Source organism: Stenella coeruleoalba (assembly GCF_951394435.1).
Source record: "Stenella coeruleoalba genome assembly, chromosome: 21".
NCBI lineage: Eukaryota > Metazoa > Chordata > Mammalia > Artiodactyla > Delphinidae > Stenella > Stenella coeruleoalba.
In genome coordinates this window covers 16,191,613-16,214,401 of record NC_137167.1, presented here as the reverse complement: position 1 = coordinate 16,214,401, position 22,789 = coordinate 16,191,613, and the positions used below count along the sequence as shown (strand labels likewise).

The following is a 22,789-nucleotide window of genomic DNA, read 5'->3' as shown; positions in this document are numbered from 1 at the left end:
TTTATTTAAGCCATTTGAGAGAGTAGATCTATTAAAATCTATTCATTTTGTGGTATTTCTAACATTTCATTGTTATATTTCAAAGGGCACTTTTGGACACTAGTATGTGAACCTCTTGAGGACATAATGTTTACTAAGGTCTGATGAGGTTCTGATGTAGTGTGCAGACAAGTGTTTTGACTTTTTCTAGAACAATTTGCTTGTTTAGCTTTTTTTTTTTTTGGCTGCGTTGGGTCTTCGTTGCGCACGGGCTTTCCCGAGTTGCTGCGAGCGGGGGCTACTCTTTGTTGTGGTGTGCAGGCTTCTCATTGCAGTGACTTCTCTTGTGGAGCACAGGCTCAGTAGTTGTGGCGCACGGGCTTAGCTGCTCCGCGGCATGTGGGATCTTCCGGGACCAGGACTTGAACCCATGTCCCCTGCATCGACAGGCAGATTCTTAGCCACTGTGCCACCAGGGAAGCCCCTTGTTTAACTTTTATTAAGAGTTTTTTTAAGTTTTTTGCATGACAAGGCTCCAAGTGTTTAGGTTTTTACAAAGTGACATAAATCAAAAACTTAAACTATCTCTTTCTTTTAAATGAAGGAGCTGACAGTTTTGTGATTTGTAAGTATTTAAGCTGTCACTAGCCACCCAGTGTCTTGCTAATGATTTTTCCCCTTTAGATGACAAAGCCAACTGATTAACTGTCCTAATTGCTACTGTGCACATCCTTCCTTAGCAGGAATCTTGGTAATTTGGAAGATATTTTTTAACTGGAAATTTGCTTGAAGCTTTAAAATGCAGACAGAAAATTTCTTTAATACTTTAATACTTAAATATACTATGTACCTGAGTTAAAAGGACAAGTAAACTTAGATGTGTTTGATGATTTATTTGAATGGTAAAGGTGTTAAATTTTAGGGAAAATGTCTATAGTATAACATTAAAAACATTTTTGAAGAAAGACTGTAGACATAACTAAAAGGTTTATTACTCTAAAGAAAAATTAACAGATTCATGTAAAAATTAGCCTCTTTACAGGATTTAAATTCATGTACTATATTCCTAACATATGTCAACTTATATAACACTGAAAAAAATCACATTAAAGTGGGTATACATAACAAAACAAAAAACTTTAAATTTTTATGATTTATCACCTCTTTTTTTATTAATTTTTATTGGAGTACAGTTGCTTTACAATGTTGTGTTAGCTTCTGCTGTACAGCAAAGTGTTACTTTTTAATAAAATACTAGATTATTTTACATCACTATCATTTCTTGTAAATGAGGATTCCATAAAATAATTGATTCAGTATAACTTTAGTAAATATAGTAATCTACATCATTAATTCATTTTAAAACAGCTGTGGTTCTACCGATACTATAACAAACAGATAAATTTGGTTCTAGTCAGTAAACTTTTCTAATCATAAACGTATTTTTTCAGTATTCTTAAGACCTCTGCTGTTTGGAAACAGAGAGGCTCTAGGAGGTGAAGAACAAATGCAGAAAACCCAATTCAGTGACGACTGGAATAAATCATGAGCACACAGGTACAATGGTGGATGAGGTAAGAGAATGTGGTGATGTCTGCCCAGTAATTTAGTGATTCCTTTGATGCCTATATGTCTACTTATAAGATTAAGATTGCACAGTATCTATAAATAAGCATAGTTCTTGAATTAGGGTGACTACTATTCCTGTTTGCCCAGGACTAAGAGACATTTGGTGTTAAAACCAGGAGAGTTCCAGGTAAAATACAGTCACCCTAGACCTTGTTTTCACTTCTCCAACCTCACCCCATCATCCCCCAGTATTTTAATGGGGGTTTTAAAAGAATACCACGTCACAACTATTTCTTGATTTTCCTTTCCATTGAAAGTCTCTTAAATTACGATGTGTCCACATTATCCAACCTCATGGTTAGTATTATTGCATTTCACCAAAGGGATATATTTTTTGCTGGGGGTAATAACAGATCTGTGTTTGAGATTTTACCCTCCTTTAATGCCAAATACTAAAGAAAATGATATAGAGACATATATTACATTAAATATTATAAAATATTATAATAAACATTTTACTGAGCTTATTTTAAAGTTTTTGAAGATAGATGTTAACTAGACTTAATGTGGTTATCATTTTACAATATATACAAATACTGAACCATTTTATTGTACATCTGAAGGTAGTATGTTATATCACTTACACCTTAATTTAAAAAAAAAGTCATATGACTTTCATCAAACTTTCAGAGAGGATGAAGAGGAATAGATGTACTTTTCCCTATTTTAACCACTAAGGAAAACTTCAAGACCAGTAGATATAAATGTATCTAGGAATGACAAGTTGGTGAATTCTGAGTTTTCTTTTTGCCTCATATATCTCAGAATGAAAACTGGAGAAGCTGACAACTCCTAAGCACCAACAGTAGCAGATAAAAGAACTCTAGTACAGCGTCCTCTCTGTAGTCCAAGGACCAGGTAAAAGGCAGCCTTGAAAGACAGAAACCCTTCAGCCAATAACCAGTATATTCTAGCCTAACCTGCAGAAAAAAAACCACAGCCCCATCCCCACCCTCACTAGCAAAGTTTGAGTGAAAAGACTAGATTTCCACCCGTGGCAGGCCAACAGTGAGACACTCTGACCTTCCCTCTGCAGGATGATGTCAGAAAAGGCTGAGTGCAGAACTGAGACTTTCATCCCTGACAAAAGGTAACAACTACTCTTATGCCATATGCTGGAGTGGAGACCGGGAGACGGCCTGGAGATCCGTTCCTACTCAGCACTATCAAGGCTACCTCACTGGGGTTGTGTTAGAAAAGGTCCAACGCAGTCAAGACTTTTAACACTACTCAGTGATAAAGAGTCCACTTCCTCCCCAGCAGTGTTAGTGGGGGCCCCAGGTGGAGAGCAGTAATGAGATATTCTCCTGCTCCCAGCCAGGTATCAGCTGAAGTTTAATGGGGAGCTTGAACTCTTACCCCCATCCAGTAGTAATAAAGAGCCCTTCTTCATTCCAGACGTGAAACGAGGCCAAGTGAAGAACCTGTACTTCCAACTCATCTGACGGTAACAAGAAGATACCCACATACACTTCATCCACTGCAGTGGTTGTCAGGAGGCTTGATAAACACAAGATTTAAATAATACCCAGAGTTTTAGCTCGAAGGTCCAGGTTTAGTTTTAAAAAAACAAAATCACTCACTTGTCATACAAAGAATGAGGAAACCCCCTAGCTGAGTGAGAATAGACAAACAATTGACTCTGACACCAAGATTACATGGATGTTATTTTCTAATGAGAGTTTTTAAAGCAGGCACCATAAAAATGCTTCAGTGAGTAACTACAAAATGCTTAAAACAAATTTGTTTTCCTAGGGCAATAAAAGAAAAGTGTGATTACTGTATCAATCAGAATATCGTTCAGCCTTTAAACCAAGATATCCTGCCGTTTGTGACAACATGGATGAACCTGGAAGGCATTACACTAAATGAAATAAGCCAGACACAAAGACAAATACTGCATGATCTCATTTACATATGGAATGTGAAAAAGTTGAACTCACGGAGGCAGAAGGTAGAATGGTGGTTGCCAGGGGCTGGGTGGTGGGAGGAATGGGATGATGTTGGGCAAAGTGGACAAAATCTCACTTTGCAGTAAGTTCTGGAGACCTAGTGTACAGCCTGGGGACTACAGTTATCTACTGTATTACACACTTAAACTCTGCTACCAGAGTATATTTTAAGTGCTCCCACCATACACAAACAGAAAATGGTAACTGAGGTGACGTATTTGTTACTTAGCCTGATTGTGGTAATTATTTCACAATGTATATATACATAAATTAAAATGTGACATTATATACCTTAAATATATACAATTTTTATTTGTCAGTTATAAAGAAAGGGGAGGCAAGGAAGTTTCCTTCCATACTGTAAATGGCATGGCCCATTAGTATCGCTCTACTCTTTGGCAGTTATCCATAAATTTATGTCCTGGAGGCTTTCTCCTGCCACTATAAATGGTCAAGGCAACCAAATTAAATGCTTATAGAGAACAACAGTTTATATGTTTTGCAGGCTAAAATTTATCTCAATTACTCTAATTTATTTAATTTATTCTAATAAATGTTGTCTCTACTGATATCCTCAGACCTCACCCAAACTCTGACATGCACATTGAAACAGCTCACTTTATGTATCTGTAAGCTGTCACTACTCCCAATTTAACTCAGTGTTTTTTTCATTTAAACATCTATGCAGCTGAGGGCTCAAACTGACTCTATGTAAGTTCTCTTCTATTTAGGTCTTCATCCTTGGAAACAAGTCTAGAGGTTTTACATCTGTCCCAAGGAACTGTTACATAATTTTGTATTCTGGCATAGAGAACACAGTTTGTTAAACCAGGAATATAACACAGAAATGACTACAGATTAAATTACCTGCAAATTAAAAACTAATGACTCCATTTTCTCAGACCAGGACTTCCTTGTGCTTGTTTTCTCTGCAGTCCTTCAAATTTTCTTCTGAAAAGAAACAAGGCAGTGAGTGATCCTGACATCATAGCCTTTCATACTGGCTAAAATATGGTATGTCTTTAATAAGTCAGAGTTATCATTAAATGAAATTCTCCACTCTGAAGGGTTCTGAAGTCACTTTGGGGGACCCCCTGAAAGTTAACAACATGTATACTCACAAACAAGTTTCTTAATTGCAATTATCCTACAGCATCGACCCTATTTACTATTCTGGCTTCCATGTGCACAGCCCACAAAGTCACTCACAGAATCTGTAGCGTTGCCACTGCCCATGGTGGGAATGCCAATGTTGATGTGAATATCAAAGCTTAACTGTAAAGCTGAAGAACACTCTTTGTCTACGAGGGAATACAATCATTTTGTCGTCTTAAACTTACCACATCAGTCTCAGACTCTTCATTTAGTTCAGTCAAAACAGTGAAATTGTTTCATATTTCACTTGGTTGACTATATCTAAATTAGCTCTTAAATCCGTTTTTACATGTACAATAGTAAAAAACAAAAATAAGAATCAAAGGGGAAGTTAAAAAAGTGTTTCTTTTCAGATTTTGAATGTTCTGTTCAGAGAAAACGGGTGTTTGAGAGCTGTAACTTCTGAAACGGGTCTTTATGTAGACCACATGTAGATTTCAACTGTCTTTTCCTAAGGAAGTAGAGGAATTTACAATATATCATATATCTAAGGCAGTGGTTGTGTTTCTGCGAAATAATAACAAAAGTCATTAATCTAACCCTATCGTCCATAGATGACAACTGCTCCAATTGTCCAAGATTCAAATTGTATTCTAGCAGTATGTACAGCCATCCCTAGGTATCTAAGGACCAAAATCCTAGGATGCTCAAGTCCCTTGTATAAAATGGCATAATATTTGCATATAATCTACACACATCCTCCAATATACTTTAAATCATCTCTAGATTACCGATAATACCTAACAAAATGTAAATGCTACATAAATCATTGTAAATACAATGTAAACACTATGTAAACCGTGGTTACAACACAAATTCAAGTTTTGCTTTTTGGAACTTCCTGGAGTTTTTTCCAAATATTTTTGATCCATGGATGGTTGAATCTACAGAAGCAGAACCTGTGGATACAGAAAGCCAACTGTATGTATGTATATCCACTAAGAAAACAATAGGGGGAAGGAGACAATCATAACTCTGTCCTTTCTGACTAATTACAGAAACTTTCATTTTCATACCAAACCCTGTGTATCCCCATCGTACTGTTTAGTTAACAATTTGCTCATTAGTGGCTTTGTAAACACTTGTGTTTGGACAGAAATTGTCCATTTAAAAGGTAATGAGGAGATGTTCGCGGAAAGTGGGTGCAGAGAAGGAAAACTGAAGGAAGGAGGGGGAGATTGATGGAAGGGAGAAGCTGTGGTCGGGTGGGGAAGCCTGTGAAGATGAGAAGGAGACAGAGGGAAACAGCTGGAGAGAGAGAAGATGGGACAAAGGGTCTCAGCCCCCTGCAACTCACCCTCCTCACTGCAGGCAAATTCATCTTCTTATGCAAGGCTCTGAGGATGTTCCATCTCAGCTCAAAATCTTCCCTGGCTTCAGCCTTTTAATCAATAAAGATCTGCCTACTCTTTAAAAAAATAATAATAATGAGAAAAATACATCCAATATTCTGACAGGTTGTTTTTAAAGACTTTTTAAGTGAAAGTAATGAGAAAACAGTTACTTCCAATGGGGAAAAATATTCTGTAGTCTGATTTGCATGTTAACTCGTTTAAGGTACCATTATCTCAAACATCAGTAACTGCTATATTTCAATGGTTCCTGGCAGCTTTTTGAGTTTCATTTGTGTGTGTGTTTGCAGAGTTTCAACTTGGAATTTAACAGTGCTTTTTAATAAATATTTCAGGATACACTCTCACTTCTCAAAGACTCTTATGTCTTAGCTATCAGAAGAAACATACCTTGGGTACGGCATACCTCCATACAGGCGTACCTCGGAGATTATTGTGGGTTTAGTTCCAGACTACAATAAAGCAAGAATATCACAATAAAGTCAGGTACACAATTTTTTTTTGGTTTCCCAGTATATATAAAAATTATGTTCACACTATACTGTACAACTACACTGTAGTCTATTAAGTGTGCAAAAGCACTATGCCTAAAAAAAGTACATACCTTAATTTTGAAATACTTTATTGCTAAAAAATGCTAAGCATCATCTGAGTCTTCAGCGAGTCATAATCCTTCTGCTGACGGAGGGTCCTGCCTCGATGCTGATGCTGCTGACTGATCAGGGTGGTGGCTGCTGAAGGCTGGGGTGGCCGAGACAATTTCTTATAATAAGACAGTGATGAGGTTCATCACACCGATCGACTCTGCCTTTCATGAGCAATTTCTCCGTAGCAGGCAATGCTGTTTTACAGCATTTTACCCGCAGAACTTCTTTCAAAATTGGAGTCAGTCTTCTCAAACCCTGCTTCTGCTTTATTAACAAAGTTTATGTAATATTCTAAAGCCTTTGTTGTCATTTTCAGTCTTCACAGCATCCTCAACAGGAGTAGATTCCTTCTCCAGAAAACACTTTCTTTGCTCATCCATAAGAAGCTCCTCATCCATTCAAGTTTTCTCATGAGATTGCAGCAATTCAGTCACAGCTTCAGGCTCCACTTCTAATTCTAGTTCTCTTGCAATTTCCACATTTGCAGTTACTTTCTCCACTGAATTCTTGAACCTCTCAAGGGGGTTGGAATCAACTTCTTCCAAATTCCTGTTAGTATTTACATTTTGACCTCTTCCCACAAATGTTCCTAATGGCACCTAGGATGGTAAATTCTTTCCAGAAGGTTTTCAATTCACTTTGCCCAGATCCATCAGAGGAATCCCTATCTATGACAGCTATAGCTTTATGAAATGTATTTAAATAATGACTTGCAATAACATGAGAAATCTGTACAATCTTTCTGATCTTACCCAAATAAAAATAAATTTAAATAATTTTCCAAATTTTAATAATTTAAAATTTAAATAATTTTCCAAAAATAAATTTAAATAATTTTCCAAATTTAAATAATTTTCCAAACATTATTCTTTTACATATTACTATGTGTTACTTTATATATGTATATTATATATAAAATTGTATACGCATGAATCAAGTATTATTCGCATTTTTGCTGAAGCTAGCTGCCAATTCTAATTAGAGTAGCAAAAACACAAAGTCCATTTTGAAACTAAAAATGCATTCATGTATCTAAATCAAATCAAGACAATTTTCTATGAAAACTTTGAAAGTGGAAAAAATTTGCTTTGAATTCCATATACACATAGAAGGGATGCAGTATGTTTGGAGCCTTCATAATGGCACATTGTAGCTAGCTTCACAGAAATGGTGATTGAATATGCAAAGTAAAACAGGGTATTAGGGCTTCCCTGGTGGCGCAGTGGTTGAGAGTCCACCTGCCGATGCAGGGGACACGGGTTCGTGCCCCGGTCCGGAAAGATCCCACATGACGTGGAGCAGCTGGGCCCGTGAGCCGCTGAGCCTGTGCGTCCAGAGCCTGTGCTCCGCAATGGGAGAGGCCACAACAGTGAGAGGCCCGCTTACTAGAAAAAAAAATACAACAGGGTATTAAAATGGATAAATATTTATGTTAGAGATTTCTCCACTGCAACCAATAGACCTAAATAATAAAATGGTATACATATATGAGCTAAAAAATGGTGGCAATTTTCAGTACATATACCTAAAACTGGAATATGTCCACAAGTTGGGAAGGCTTCAGTCAAGCCTGAATATCTTCAAAGACTGCAATGTGTTCAACTTCTCTGTCTTCTATTATATCTGCTGCATGCGAAGGCTAAAAACCCTCACAGTCACAGAAAGGCTGCCAGCAGCTTCCAAAGCTACAGACATCCTCATTTAATTCCAGCTAATGAAATGATTCTCTCCCAATAACATTCGTTGAAAACTCACAAATGCTTGTTCCCAAGAAGCCTATCTCAAGAATATATACTCATATCTCACTGACTTTAATGGAACCATGAATCCATCTCCAACAGAAAACCATGAACTGACTACCTTGAAGGGATGTGTTGACTACCTTGGAAGAAAGAATCTTAGGATAAGTTCAGCTTCCATAGAGTTACATGGACTGCATGGGGGCAGGGTGAATGCCTGAGAAGCAATTCAGAAAGTGTTACCAAAAATTAAGGAGAATGGATGATGGAGAGCCCAAACTAGTAAGTGATTTTTCCTATGTATTTTCAAAAGTATTAGCATTTCCTATAATTCTTGAAGGAGGTGTTATGAGTTGTATTATGAGTCTAAATAAAAGTAACAGAGAAATATTATAAATGTACTCATTTCAAATAGTAAAAATATATGCCAGAGCAGAAGGAATGTGTTTTGCCCATTAAATAACTAGTTCCTTACCTTAACATTCTAGTGTGCTGGAGGAAAAATTATACCAGTAGGAAAAAATGCACTAGAAAATTGTTGGTATAAGTTTGAAGGAATAAATTCACCATATAAGGTTTTAATCATAACTAAAGATTTTCCTAAGCTAATCTGAATTGAACAAGGGATCCTCACGAAGCCTGAAATTTTATGTTCAGCAGAACTGTTTACAACCAGAAATTAAGCTCATTTTAGCATAAGCAGCTTTGCATATAAGCTGATTTTAGGGACTGCTGAAATTCAAAATGTAAACGGCTTTAATCTAATGGTTATCCCTGCTTTGTAATAAATGCAGTCCAGCCTGTATCTTCGCTTCCCATTAATCATTGGGTTTTTTCTTTCTTCAATTCACTTTGTTAAGGCCCAAAGTGGCCGATATATTGGACCACACACATTTCTCAACTGTTTGGCTCACAGGGGTTTAATTCCTTTATGGAAATTTGTGTGGATGTGGGGATGCTTCTAATTTTTAAAAAGAAAAGAGCTGTGTCTCAGTACACACACGTGGCTGGTGGCTACACATTTCCAATCAGAATGCAGGTGTACAAATAAATCCATTTTGTTAGGATTCTAAGAGTTATCAAAGCTATTTGGAGAATTTATAAATTTCTTCAAGGATTTTCATTCATCTTTTAGACACCTAAATCAATATTGTCTCTTTTACTTCTATGTCTGATACTATTAATAATCCTTTCCAATTACTCAGTGCCTAATGTGTACCAGAAACTGTGCCAGGAGCATTATCTATTTTATCTCTAATAATAACAATTTTTGTTCAGGTTAGGTATTATAGCCCTCATTTTAATTATGGAGAAACTGAGACTCAGAAATGTTTTTAATTACCTAGTCAATAAAGCTAAGAAGATATAAAGCCTGCATCTGATCGCAGAATATGAAATTATTTTCTGGGCAGAAAATGCCTCTGTAACCTTTCAACCTGATTACATTTTTCCTTTTTCATCTTCATATATTTAGGTCAAAATGAAGCATTTATGTTAAGGGAGGAATGCTTCTTGCATATTACTATTGTTTTAGAAATGCAGATCATTACGTATCTTATACAGAAAAGTAGGAAAGAGAGGAAAATGTTCATTCCTAACCTTCGAAAAAACATCTGCCGTCTGACCTGGAACATGCTTAGGGATGGAAGAACTGACTGACTTAGAAAAGAACCAAGTCAACAACTAATGTTTAACACCAACGCATCTACAGAAAGAGGAAGGAACCCATTAGGGGCTTAGAAGAAAAAGATCAAGGTGTTAGAACTAGCTCTAGCTCTTCTCCCCTTGCGCGGGTCCCTGGCCTGGCTATTTTGTGTTTGCCCTGCCAGATCCACCCTCTAGACTTTTCTTCTGGATCACTGGAAGCTGACCTATGTGAACTGTATCTTCGTGGTCTTACCGTCTGAGGCTTCTGTTTGAGTTAAACCGCTGGGAAGTTCTGGCAGAAAGTGAGAGGAGAAAAAGAAATTGAGGTCTGTTTTTATTTTACAGACTCCCTTGCTTCAGGGTCACTGTCAGACAGCTGCGTTACTCCAATAGGGAGACCAGTTTTGTCAGAGGGTCCACGCAATGCATCTACCCACCCTGGGTCTAGATAACGGCTTTCCCTGCTTGCCATTTTAGTTAGTGATATTGGAGGCTAGCCACTTTTGCTTAGCTTCAGGGTACTGCAATATCCCTTGACGGTTTCTTTATATACTGCCCACACTTTGGTACAACATCCATTTATTAAACTTTCCTTAGTTACCCACTGTGAATGTTCCATCTTTTTCCAGCTGGGACATTGACTAACAGAGTAATTGGCTTTTGGAGTAGCTTTAGGAAACTGGGTTTTCCATCATTTAGGGTTGTAGAATAGTATCAAAATAAGATTCCATGATTGAGCTTATATGTTTGAGAAGAGAAGAAATAATCTCTTTTCTGGGGGGTAATGGACCAATACTAATTCTGTAGCATGTGGTGGTCTCATAATAACTCAAATTATCCCCACTGGTAGCTTGGGATGAGGGATGTTGTGCGGATGGAGGTCAAGTGGCTAACGTACTTGGTAACTATGGTAACAATCATGACTATAAAGACTGTGGAGTCAGTTGGCTTTCTCTCACTAGCCTAGAAAGCATAAATAGTGCAAAGGAAAAACTGAAGTCCTTGAATGTCCAACTAAGAACACACTGAGAAAACAAATCAGAAAATCTTTAGGGCCATTGTGAAGAGGCTCTCATCTCCTATAGCTGCAGCAAATTTACACTAAAAGCTGTTAAATTACAGCAACATTTAAATATCAAATCTTGGGAAAATATATTTTCTAATATATTGGAAACAGCTGAACAGCTAAATTGCCCTGAATCCACTTTGCCAGCAGACATATCCCCCCCTCCATTGCACAACAGCCCAACACACACACACACACACACACAAAGGAACCAGCATCCCTCTGGAGGAAAAAAAAAATGTGATGGTCGTCCTATTATTTTCTGTATCCTGATGCCTTGACATCTGGCATCTTGCTGACCCTGGAGTGACTGCCCTCTCAGGGCTAGCCAGTTCTTAGAAACAATAAACAACTCCAACAGGAGTGTGCTTTTCAAACACAAACCAACTGACCCAAAGGCCACACCACTAACCATCTCCTTTACTGGGCTCTTGCACCCTGGGCCGCTATCCACCTTCCCTAATTGAGAGGCCTGGGACCTGGGACCCTTTGCTGCAGTGCAGCAATGCTTGCACCTGGACAAACCTCTCCTCAAGATACGAAATACAAAGAAACTATAAGGGACTAAAAAGAACTGCGTGCATGAGCGATTGGGGCAAATGCTGGACAGAAGATACAAAAAGACCAAAAACCCCAGCTGTCACTTCTGAGGAGCTGGGAGCAGAAGCAGGGCACTGCGCGTGCCCCTGCACAGGCCGCCACCAAGGGGTGGGCAGACCACCCAAGACCCCCCTCCGGCCAGACCCCTGGACACACCCCTCCCCTCCCCCCATGTAAGGAACCAGCTCGCGGCCCCTCAGGGAGCGAGCGAGCAAGGGAACCTGTTGCTTGTTCTCACTCCCCCTGCTGCAGCAGGGGCCCCAATAAAGCCTTGCCTGAATTTCTTGTCTGGCCTCTGATCAATTCCTATTGATTAAGGACCCTGGTCTGTAACATACTCCAGGTCCAGGTATCAGAAAACTAAAGATAGTCCCTATGCCCCAGAGCCCACTGAAGTTATTCCAACTAGCCAATCCTAAGCCTGCTCATCCTTCCTTACCCACAGTTCCCTCTCTCCCTCTGCCTCCTGACCGACCCTGGGTCTTCCCCATATGGACCACCATGGCACAGCATGCCCCCTCCTACTGGAACGATGAGTAATAAACTATCTTTTCAGTGGCAGTCATTTCCTGATCTCTTGGTCTTACTATGCCTCAAATTTTCTATTAATACACTGTATGTTTTCTATTAATACATTATAGGTTAAAATGGTTCTCATGCTGTTTCCTCAGAACAGGTTGCTGAGTCATCTCAGGGCACACCCCCCACCTCACCTTTTTGCCTTCAAGTCCATGAAAAGTTAGATATTCATACACTAGACTGGGAAGTTCATGGCATGCCTCAAGAGGAGGTAGTTTATACTCTAAATATGTTATAGGATGTCACTGATTTCCATTGGCAGCAGTTTGGGAAACACTTTATGAGTGGACCCTAGGTATTAAGCCAGAAAGGATAAAATACGAACATTGACTGGGATGAATCTATTGATAGATTTACAGTATTGAATTGAGTGCCTGGGAATGGTGTTAGTAGCAGATCTTTAAACTTCCAAATTCCCCTGAACCTACCTTGCCATCCTCTCTTAATATCTTGGCTAACTGACAGTTGAACTCAACAGTAGCCTACAGTCATTAGGGATCAAATACCAGAACCTCATCAGTTTAGAGTGAATGTTAGATTGATTCTGTTATGTATAAAATGCTCACCTACCTATAAAAATCTTCTCTACAGTTGCCCAAAGGAGATTCCATTTGTTAAACTGTTAAGAAACGTATTGGTGAGAGGGGCACCACCATGTAAAGCTCTGTAGTGGTTGTTTCCAGTAAGCCAGAGCTAACAATGAGGGATTCTGCAATAAAACTGGACTCCATCGTCTCAACAGGGATAACAGGATCCTAGAGGTGCACAGAGCAGGTGGCAAAGTTGATTTGTCATAGATCATGTGAGTGCATCGAGAATAAGAAGCCACTGAGTTGGGTGATAATCTTATTTTTGAGAGACAGAGGTCTGTACCAATGGTTAACTGATCATGAAGTCACCAGGAGTGAAACAGATTGGTGGCCTAGAAATGTTTTTTGTATTAAAGTGGAAAATTCTAGGGCTAGTGGAGAAACCTGATTCAAGTGCAGTAGGGAACTTATGGCAGACACATCTTCTGATTATTTTCCAACGTCTGGCCATTTAGTGGGGATAGACATACTTAGTTACTGGCAGAATACTTACACAGGTTCTATGATCTGTACAGTGAAGGTTATTATGACAGAAAAGGCCAAGTGAAAGCCCTTGGATATTCCCACTAGGGTAAACAAAAAGCCAAGTCAATCTGGGACATTTGCAGAGACTAATACCAGCTACACATATTTGAAATATGTAGGGATAGCAATTCCTACCACATCCTCATTAATTGCCTGTTAACCAGTGAAAAAGAGAATGAGCTCATAGAGAAAAACTACAGATTATCACAAAATTCATCAGTGGTGATGACAATCACAGTTCAGTTGCTGAAGTCAGTGCCTTTACTATGGTCAATCAACAGTCTCTTGTGTGCATTCCATTCCTATTAAAAAAATTAACCTGAAGCATTTTTACCTTCACCAGCAATGACATCTGTATACCCTTACTCCTCTGACTTAGGGCTATGTCATAATAAAGTTGAAAGATCTCTTGCGTATGCCGGTATCTCATTACTCTTATTCTATATTGATGACAGTATTCTAATTGAATCTGATGGTGAGAAATTAATTAGCCTTCAAAATGCTATAGTAAGATACCGCTAAATCTTGCAAAATTTCAGGGATTCGCCACCTCAGGGAAGTTTCCATGGTGTTTCCTCAGCATAGAGAATACCTCAGAATATCCTCTTTAAAGTGAAAGCAAGTTGCTACACCTTACACTGCCCACGATGAGAAAGAAGCTCAATGGTTGTTGGGACTCTCTGGATTTTGAGACGGCAACTATCATATTTATGTGTGCTTCTCTAACCCATTACTGGATAACCCATAAATCTGCCAGTTTTGAATGTACCTACAATAAGAAAGGACTTTGCAGTGGGGAAAAGATGCCCTGCAATTTAGATTCAATCAGCAGAGCTGATAGTGTCAGACGTGTTTATCGCAGACAGAGATGCTCTAAGGAGCCCTTGGAAAGCCTCAACAGGAGAATCAGCACAGATCCCTACAGTTTGAGAGTAAGTCCTGGCCTTTTCAGTAACTAACTCTCCATTCAAAAAGCACCCTGTGATCTGGTACTGGTCGCTTGTAGAAACAAAATATTGGACCATGGGATCACAAGTAATCATGCATCCCTATCTGCACATCACTAACAGGATGTAGCTGACCTACTGAATCATAAAACTGGATGAGCACAGTAGTACACCACTGTGTAACGGAAAAGGAATTTATGAGACTGGACCTGAACAGGTCTGGAATGTACATACAGACAAGCTGCAGAAGAATTAGGCTCAGCTGCACATGATTTCACTGCTTTACCACCTCTCTCTCTTAAACGACATCTATGATTTATGTGACCATACACAGCTAACAACCAAACGAGGATACTTTTAAGAGCAAACAGTGGCACTATTAATAATTAAGATGGGACAGCGGGTATAAGTCAAGAGTGTCCTGAGCAAACCGCAATCTTTTATCACCCTGTTTATGACCATTTGACAAAGAAAGAAATGTATGGATTTGCTTAGAGTAATATGCATCATATTCAAGAAATCATCAGAATTAGACAGTTGCTGCATTATGATCCCATTAGGAATGTACTTAGAAGGCCACAGAGCAGGGATGTCCCTCTAGTCCGCAGACTTCTGCAGTGTGGAGGAACATCACTTCATATACAAGGAGAGATAACGGGATACAGATCTGTGCTGATTCACGGGCAACGGCTAATGGGTCAGCTGGCTAATGAGGGACTTGGAAAGAACAAAATTAGAAGACTAGCAACGAGAAATTTGGAGCTGAGGTGTGGACCTCTCGAAACAAGCAAAGAGTGTAAAAATATTTCTGACGCCTGTAACTGCCTACCAGTGGACTGCACTATGAATGATACGAGCCTGTGAACTTCCCTGTGACTGTCAGCCATCCAGGTGCTTTCTCAAGGGGCCTATTTACAAAGTGGATATTGTCAGTGGGATGAGGGCTATGCATGGATTGAGCAAGAGCTATTTCCTCTCCCAGGTTTATTTGGCTACTGCTATTATGCTCAACCTGCCAAAAGTAAATGCCAATGTTTCACTCCCAATGAAGTTTCATTCCCTGGGGGTACTAACTGGCCACCCGGTGACACAATGATTAGCTTTGATCCCTTATATCATGTGTATTAGATAGATTCTGTTACAGCAAAAATCAATCTCAACCTACCAGGGGCTTAAAATACTAGTAATAGCAGCAAAAACTATTTCTTGTTTGTGTTACTTGTGTTGGCTGTGGGTCTGCTCCATTTGGCTTCTATCTCATTGTTCTAATCTGGGACCCATGGTGAAGGAACAACTCCAATCTGGAATATCCTGCTACTGTGACAGAGGGCAAAATCAGAAGAGGCTGAAACAAATCAATGACATAATTCACTACAAGTCTCTATTCTCTGTGTGCAAATGCCATAAATCGCACCCACTCATTTTCTTTCGACCAAAACAATTCACAAGATTAACCTCAGCAATGGGAGCAGGAAAGCACACTCCATATACCATTTACAAGGCAAATGGAAAAATCACAAAAGCAAAGAGCACTGGAATATAATCCTCTTATGAGGAAAAGAGCCGATATTTGTGACAATAATGCAAATTTCCACAAAACAAGAGGCAGCTATTCCACCTCACCCTGTACATACACATAGAAGCAGACATATATTCAGAAACATATTCATCTCTATCCATAATTCCTCTTCTAGGACTACCATATATGGGATTACAGAATGCTTTATCAATTGCCATGGTATTCCACACAAAATACCCTTTCATCAAGAGACGTATGTTATAGCAATGCAAAGATGGCACAGAGAATTCATAGGTCTTAGCACATCTTTCATCACCATAACATGGTTGAAAGCATATTCAACAGTCCACGAGATTGGGATATCAAACAAAAAGATGTACTACTATAAACCTCAAATCAGTGGGCAATACATGGTGCACAGATATCTGCCATAGATGGGATACGTGTGTTTAAGAGCCAACAAGTAGAACGGGGAGTGATTTCTCTCACTATTAAAATCATTACCCATTGGAGGGATTTTAGCTCCCCGTCTCCATTAGTATGGGCTCTCTGGGTAGTTAGATTTCTGTACTCACAAAAGGAATGCTTCCACCAGGACACATCATCATGATTTCACTAAATCAGAAGGTGAGACTGCACTCTGATAGTTTATGTTCACTCATATTGCTTTTGATCTCACAGGCAGAGAGGGGATAATTGTTACCTGAAGTAGCTGATCCTGATTTCCAAGGAAAAAATGTCCTGCTACAACACAGTGGAGAAGAGACAGACAATCTCAGGAACACAAATGATTCATGATTCATGGAGGCTCCCCTCAGGACTGCCTTGATCAACAGTTCAGGTCAGTGGGAAAGTGCAGGAGGATAACCAAGACTCAGATCCTGTAGGCCTAAGAACTGGGTAACTCCACCAGATAAATAATGTCTTTCAGTGGGGTGTAGTCAAAGGTTACGGGCACATAAATTATGGTAGAAGAAAGCACCTGTGATTTCCAACTTAGACCTCATGACCAGTAATGAAATGAGGATGACAGTATCTATGTCCATGGTCATTTTTTTTCTTTCCTATTTCTGGTAGTAGCTAGTATTTCACATTCCATGTAACTTTTAGAACTTTGTGTGTCCTTTGTATTAAGGACATACGTTTTTCTCTGGAGAGATGTTAAAAGTGGATGCCAAAAGAAAAAGGGATGAATTGTGCTGGATGTCTTTCATTTGCCCCTTCCAATATATTCTCCATTCCTTTCAACCCTAGTCTGTGACAAGACAGAACTATATGAACTGCACAACTGACAGGTAAATAGATTTATAAAGGTAAGCACAGAGGGTGACGGTCCTGTTATTGCATGTGAACACTCACCAGTGAGCATCCACCACAAAAGAAGCATTTAGTAATTCAACAGACAACATGACTCGGCCAGCTGATGGCAGCCAGCCTCTGTCATCAGTCATGGCCAGTGCCGGCAAATCGCTCTTAAATGGGGTGGCCACAGTGTAGTGATGTAGCTGGAGGCTAGGCATGGGCTCAACAGTACCAGCTTGCTCACCAAGGCTACTACAGGTGCCACTGCCAAACGTCCAGACTTCTAGCAACTGGAACCCATTCTGGGACCTCAATAAGACACCGACCCTGGAGACCAGCTGGAGTAGTGATTGTAGTTTGTCTTACTAACCTTCCTCTTCTTAGTTTCCCCAAAGGAAGAGACCAACCATTATCCCAAAGAGCTGTTCCCAGATAAGATGAACTCACTATATGAGTGAGAAAAGGGTTGGGAAGTAGTGGAAGCTGGGGTGCACCTCCCAGATGCCACCTTTAGAACTAAACCAATTATTTCCTCAGCTGCTGGAGTATTGGCTGATGGCAAACAGTTAATTTCCTCTCCAGGAATGATTTCGGCCAAGGGGTGCCAACTCATCATTTATGACTGCTGAATATTGCACTACAAAACCTGGACCCTTGACTCAATTTGGAGTGGCCATCCCACCTCCAGATCTCCCCAGAGGAGTAGCTGTGGAGTCTTTCACAGCTACATTGCAATTCAACTGCTCCCTCTGCCCCGTCCTGATTCTTGCACTTACTTAGGGTATATATTTGAAAGGACTCCTCAGTAAACTCCTGCTCACAAGTCTGCTTCTCAGAGTTTGTTTCCTGGAGAAATCCTAATCATTCTAAAGCAGATGTTTAAATTAATAAATGATTGTTCTCTATTAAGATGATCTTTTCCTTATTCTAAGTAAGTCAATTAGCCAATGAAATGTGTGTGGAAGTGAATGGATATGATTTTCGGCAGGAGCTTTACAGGCAAATGCACAATTCAGTACATCCCCTTTCGTTCTTCCACATCAACCACTGACGTCCAAGATACTGGAAGATTTATTGTCTTGTCCAGATTGAGGGCAACATGAAGTAGAACTTCCCTATCAATTTGCAATAAATATGTAACATAAATGAAAAATAAACCTCTGTTCTTTGATGTCCTTGAAATTTTGACAGTGTTATTTTAGTGTCATCGAGTCAAAGATGACTGGGAACAACCACAGTCACATGAAGTTGGGGTTTGGGGTACTCGTTGTAACAAAGGAGACCACAGCACAATGGAGAACTGTAGGAATGTCAGTACAGGGGGTTAGAAGAGACTTGTTCATAGGATTTGGACTGATGTAATTTGGGGGAGGTTTCAAGTAAGCAAGCAGGTTTTGCTCTTGACTGGGCATCCTCAGTAAGCAGGGGGCAATTCTATGATTCTCTCAATACTTTTTTATTTAGAAGGCAAGAAGAATGGAGGACAGCTATAGTTGATAAAGAAGCAGCAGTTACATAGCTAGCAGAGTGAAGGGGATGTTTGGGTATGATCATGGTTTACACAGAGTTCTTTTTTTTCCCCCCTGTGCTCAGAGTTGGTTACAGAGTTGTCTTGGTTTTGCCTTGCTTTATCATGGTTAGAATAACCTTGTCTGACATGGGTGTTCTGTGAAATTGTTTATGTCTGGCAAGAGAACACTACATCCTAGGTGTTAGAGCCAGGCCAGCTTCCTGCTAAGAGCAGTCATGGGATATTTTTAACCTTTTCTTTTTCCAGTTCCCCTCTTCTATCTAAAGCCAAAGTCAGAAGGGAGGACATTAGTCCAAGATACCCACATCTTTACCACTGCCGAAATTTTACTACTGAGGGGGTTGCCCGGATAACACGTCTGTTTTTGCCTGGAGTTAGTCCCTTCTGCTCCCATGCTGCAGGATAAGTTGTCTAATTAAGACATGACAATGGCTGTGCAACTGAATTTAAAGCTCAAGATAGGATGCATGGGCTAACTGCAACACAGGTAGGTACCAGAAATAAAATGGTTATACTAGTTCTTGTAAAAAGCCCCAAAGTGAGGGAATTAGATTGTCAAAAAAGGCAATGAGAACAAGTCTGAAAATCCAACTGAGACTCTTGTAGAGGTGGATTGTTTCTTGAGCCCAGTCATGGACTATTCTATTTGACATATATTATTTAAACAGGTTTAGCAAGAGGGGTTTGCTACAGCACAACCTCCCTCTCCCTGACTAATCTAAGAGGCAATCATGTGATTATAAGGAACCTTGTGATTATATAGGGTCTACTCAGATAATTTGGGAGAGCTTTGGGGTTCCCCAGACCTATAGTTTGTAATAAAAATTAGGGGAAAATACACGTGGAAGCAGAAAACAACACAATGACAAGAGAAAAATTAATAGGCGAATTAAAAGAAAAACTTGAAAAAATCCACAGAATTCATTAAAAAGGGGCAGAAAACTAAAGATATGGAAGATTGGTTCAAGATGGCCGAGTACAAGGACATGCTCTCACTCCCTCTTGCAAGAGCACTGGAATCACAACTAACTGCTGAACAATCATCGACAGGAAGACACTGGAACTCACCAAAAAAGATACCCCACATCCAAAGACAAAGGAGAAGCTGCAGTGAGATGGTAGGAGGGGCAATAATATCACATCCATAACTGCTGGGTGGGTGAGTCACAAACTGGAAAACACTTATACCACAGAAGTCCACCCAGTGGAGTGAAGGTTCTGAGCCCCACGTCAGGCTTCACAACCTGGGGGACAGGCAACGGGAGGAGGAATTCCTAGAGAATCAGACTTTGAAGGCTAGCAAGATTTGACTGCAGGACTTCAACAGGACTGGGAGAAACAGAGAATCCACTCTTGGAGGGCACACACAAAGTAGTGTGCGCATCAGGACCCAGGGGAAGGAGCAATAACCCCAGAGGAGACTGAACCAGACCTACCTGCTAGTGTTGAAGGGTCTCCTACAGAGGCTGGGGGTAGCTGTGTCTCACTGCGGGGACAAGGATACTGGCAGCAGAAGTTCTGGGAAGTACTCCTTGGCGTGAGCCCTCCCAGAGTCTGCCATTAGCCCCACCAAAGAGCTGGGTAGGCTCCAGCATTGGGTCGCTACAGGCCAAAGAACCAACAGGGCGGAACCCAGCCCCAAAGATCAGCAGACAAGCGGATTAAAGTTTTACTGAGCTCTGCCCACCAGAGGAACAGCCAGCTCTACCCACCACCAGTCCGTCCCATCAGGAAACTTGCACAAGCCTCTTAGATAGCCTCATCCACCAGAGGGCAGACAGCAGAAGCAAGAAGAATTACAATCCTGCAGCCTGTGGAACAAAAAACACATTCACAGAAAGACAGACAAGATGAAAAGGCAGAGGGCTATGTACCAGATGAAGGAACAAGATAAAACCCCAGAAAAACAACTAAATAATGTGGAGATAGGCAACCTTCCAGAAAAAGAATTCAGAATAATGATAATGAAGATGATCCAGGACGACTGAAAAAGAATGGAGGCAAAGAACAAGAAGATACAAGAAATGTTTAAAAAAGACCTAGAAGAATAAAACAACAAGCAAACAGAGATGAACAATACAATAACTGAAATGAAAACTACACTAGAAGGAAGCAATAGCAGAATAACTGAGGCAGAAGAACAGATAAGTGATCTGGAAGACAGAATGGTGGAATTCACTGCTGCAGAACAGAATAAAGAAAAAAGAATGAAAAGAAATGAAGGTAGCCTAAGGGACCTCTGGGACATTAAACGCAACAACATTCGCATTACATGCGTCGTCCCAGAAGGAGAGAGAGAGAAAGGGCCTGAGAAAATATTTGAAGAGATTATAGTTGAAAACTCCCCTAATATGGGAAAGGAAATAGCCACCCAAGTCCAGGAAATGCAGAGAGTCCCATAGAGGATTAACCCAAGGAAAAACATGACGAGACACACAGTAATCAGATGGGCAAAAATTAAAGACAGAGAAAAATTACTGAAAGCAGCAAGGGAAAAACAACAAATAACATACAAGGGAACTCCCATAAGGTTAACAGCTGATTTATCAGCAGAAACTCTACAAGTCAGAAGGGACTGGCATGACATATTTAAAATGATGACAGGGAAGAACCCACAACCAAGATTACTCTACCCAGCAAGGATCTCATTCAGATTCGATGGAGAAATCAAAAGCTTTACAGACAAGCAAAAGTTAAGAGAATTCAGCACCATCAAACCAGCTCTACAACAAATGCTAAAGGAACTTCTCTAGGCTGGAAATACAAGAGAAGGAAAAGACTTACAAAAACAAACCCAAAACAATTAAGAAAATGGTAACAGGAACATACATATCAATAACTACCTTAAATGTGAATGGATTAAATGCACCAACCCAAATACACAGGCTCGCTGAATGGATACAAAAACAAGACCCATATATATGCTCTCCACAAGAGATCCACTTCAGACCTAGGGACACATACACAATGAAAGTGAGGGGATGGAAGAAGATATTCCATGCACATGGAAATCAAAAGAAAGCTGGAGTAGCAATACTCATATCAGATAAAATAGACTTTAAAATAAAGAATGATACAAGAGACAAGGAAGAACACAACATAATGATCAAGGGATCAATCTAAGAAGAAAATATAACAACTTTAAGTATATATGCACCCAAATTAGGGGCACCTCAATACATAAGGCAACTGCTAACACCTATAAAAGAGGAAATCAACAGTAACACAATAATAGTGGGGGACTTTAACACCTCACTTACACCAATGAACAGATCATCCAAACAGAAAATTAATAAGGAAACAAAAGATTTAAATGATACAGTAGACCGGATAGATTTAATTGATATTTATAGGACATTCCATACAAAAACAGCAGATTATACTTTCTTCTCAAGTGAGCACGGAACATTCTCCAGGATAGATCACATCTTCGGTAACAAATCAAGCCTCAGTAAATTAAAGAAAACTGAAATCATATCAGGCATCTTTTCTGAATACAACACTATGAAATTAGAAATCAATTACAGGGAAAAAAATGAAGAAACACAAACACATGGAGGCTAAACAACACGTTACTAAATAACCAAGAGATCAGTGAAATCAAAGAGGAAATCAAAAAATATCTAGAGACAAATGACAAGGAAAACACAGCGATCCAAAACCTATGGTATGCAGCAAAAGCAGTTCTAAGAGGGAAGTTTATAGCAATACAAGCCTACCTCAAGAAACAAGGAACATCTCAAATAAACAATCTAATCTTACACCTAAAGGAACTAGAGAAAGAAGAAAAAACAAAACCCAAAGTGAGTAGAAGGAGAGAAATCATAAAGAGCAGAAATAATGAAATGGAAACAAAGAAAACAATAGCAAAGATCAGTAAAACTAAAAGCTGGTTCTTTGAGAAGATAAACAAAATTGATATATCATTAGCCAGGCTCATCAGGAAAAAGAGGGAGAGGACTCAAATCAATAAAATTAGAAATGAAAAAGGAGAAGTTACAACAGACTCCACAGAAATACAAAGCATCCT

General features: G+C 39.6%; 2 protein-coding genes across 11 annotated transcripts in view; one reads left to right on the top strand and one right to left on the bottom strand.

Moving 5' to 3' along the window:
• The first annotated feature begins 1,044 nt into the window (after positions 1-1,044).
• LOC307179627 (uncharacterized protein) lies at positions 1,045-16,656 on the top strand. 6 transcript variants are annotated; one of them, XR_013825454.1, is made up of 6 exons: positions 1,427-1,553; positions 2,645-2,698; positions 3,364-3,562; positions 4,496-4,574; positions 6,403-6,553; positions 16,608-16,656. XR_013825454.1 is itself a non-coding variant. In XM_079909037.1 (4 exons), the coding sequence occupies exons 1-4, from the start codon at positions 1,525-1,527 to the stop codon at positions 4,535-4,537; spliced, it is 324 nt and encodes a 107-aa protein (XP_079765163.1). In that variant the 5' UTR covers positions 1,427-1,524; the 3' UTR covers positions 4,538-4,991. The 6 variants fall into 6 exon arrangements, 1 of the variants encoding a protein (XP_079765163.1); XM_079909037.1 differs by lacking the exons at positions 6,403-6,553; positions 16,608-16,656 and having other exon boundaries at positions 4,496-4,991; XR_013825455.1 differs by lacking the exons at positions 6,403-6,553; positions 16,608-16,656 and having other exon boundaries at positions 1,045-1,553; positions 3,007-4,991.
• Positions 2,975-22,789, bottom strand: part of LOC307179626 (uncharacterized protein C8orf48) — a 219,028-nt gene continuing 199,213 nt past the window's right edge. For 3 of the 5 annotated variants that reach the window (XR_013825453.1, XM_079909031.1, XM_079909032.1), the window contains 5 exons: positions 6,672-8,099; positions 6,458-6,519; positions 6,013-6,123; positions 4,428-4,511; positions 2,975-3,108 (listed from right to left, as the gene is read on the bottom strand). The gene's annotated coding sequence lies outside the window, so the exon portion shown is untranslated. The remainder of the gene's footprint in view (positions 3,109-4,427; positions 4,512-6,012; positions 6,124-6,457; positions 6,520-6,671; positions 8,100-22,789) is intronic. The other 2 variants (XM_079909033.1, XM_079909034.1) reach the window with 2 other exon arrangements.

What these genes read in the sequence shown, in the direction of transcription:
- LOC307179627 (XM_079909037.1), top strand. Translation starts at nt 1,525, where the DNA reads ATGAGCACACAGGTACAATGGTGGATGAG. An exon ending in CAGGTACAATGGTGGATGAG is followed by an intron (nt 1,554 to 2,644) that starts GTAAGAGAATGT and finishes TTCCCTCTGCAG; the next exon opens with GATGATGTCAGAAAAGGCTG. An exon ending in TGAACTCACGGAGGCAGAAG is followed by an intron (nt 3,563 to 4,495) that starts GTAGAATGGTGG and finishes TTTTCTCTGCAG; the next exon opens with TCCTTCAAATTTTCTTCTGA.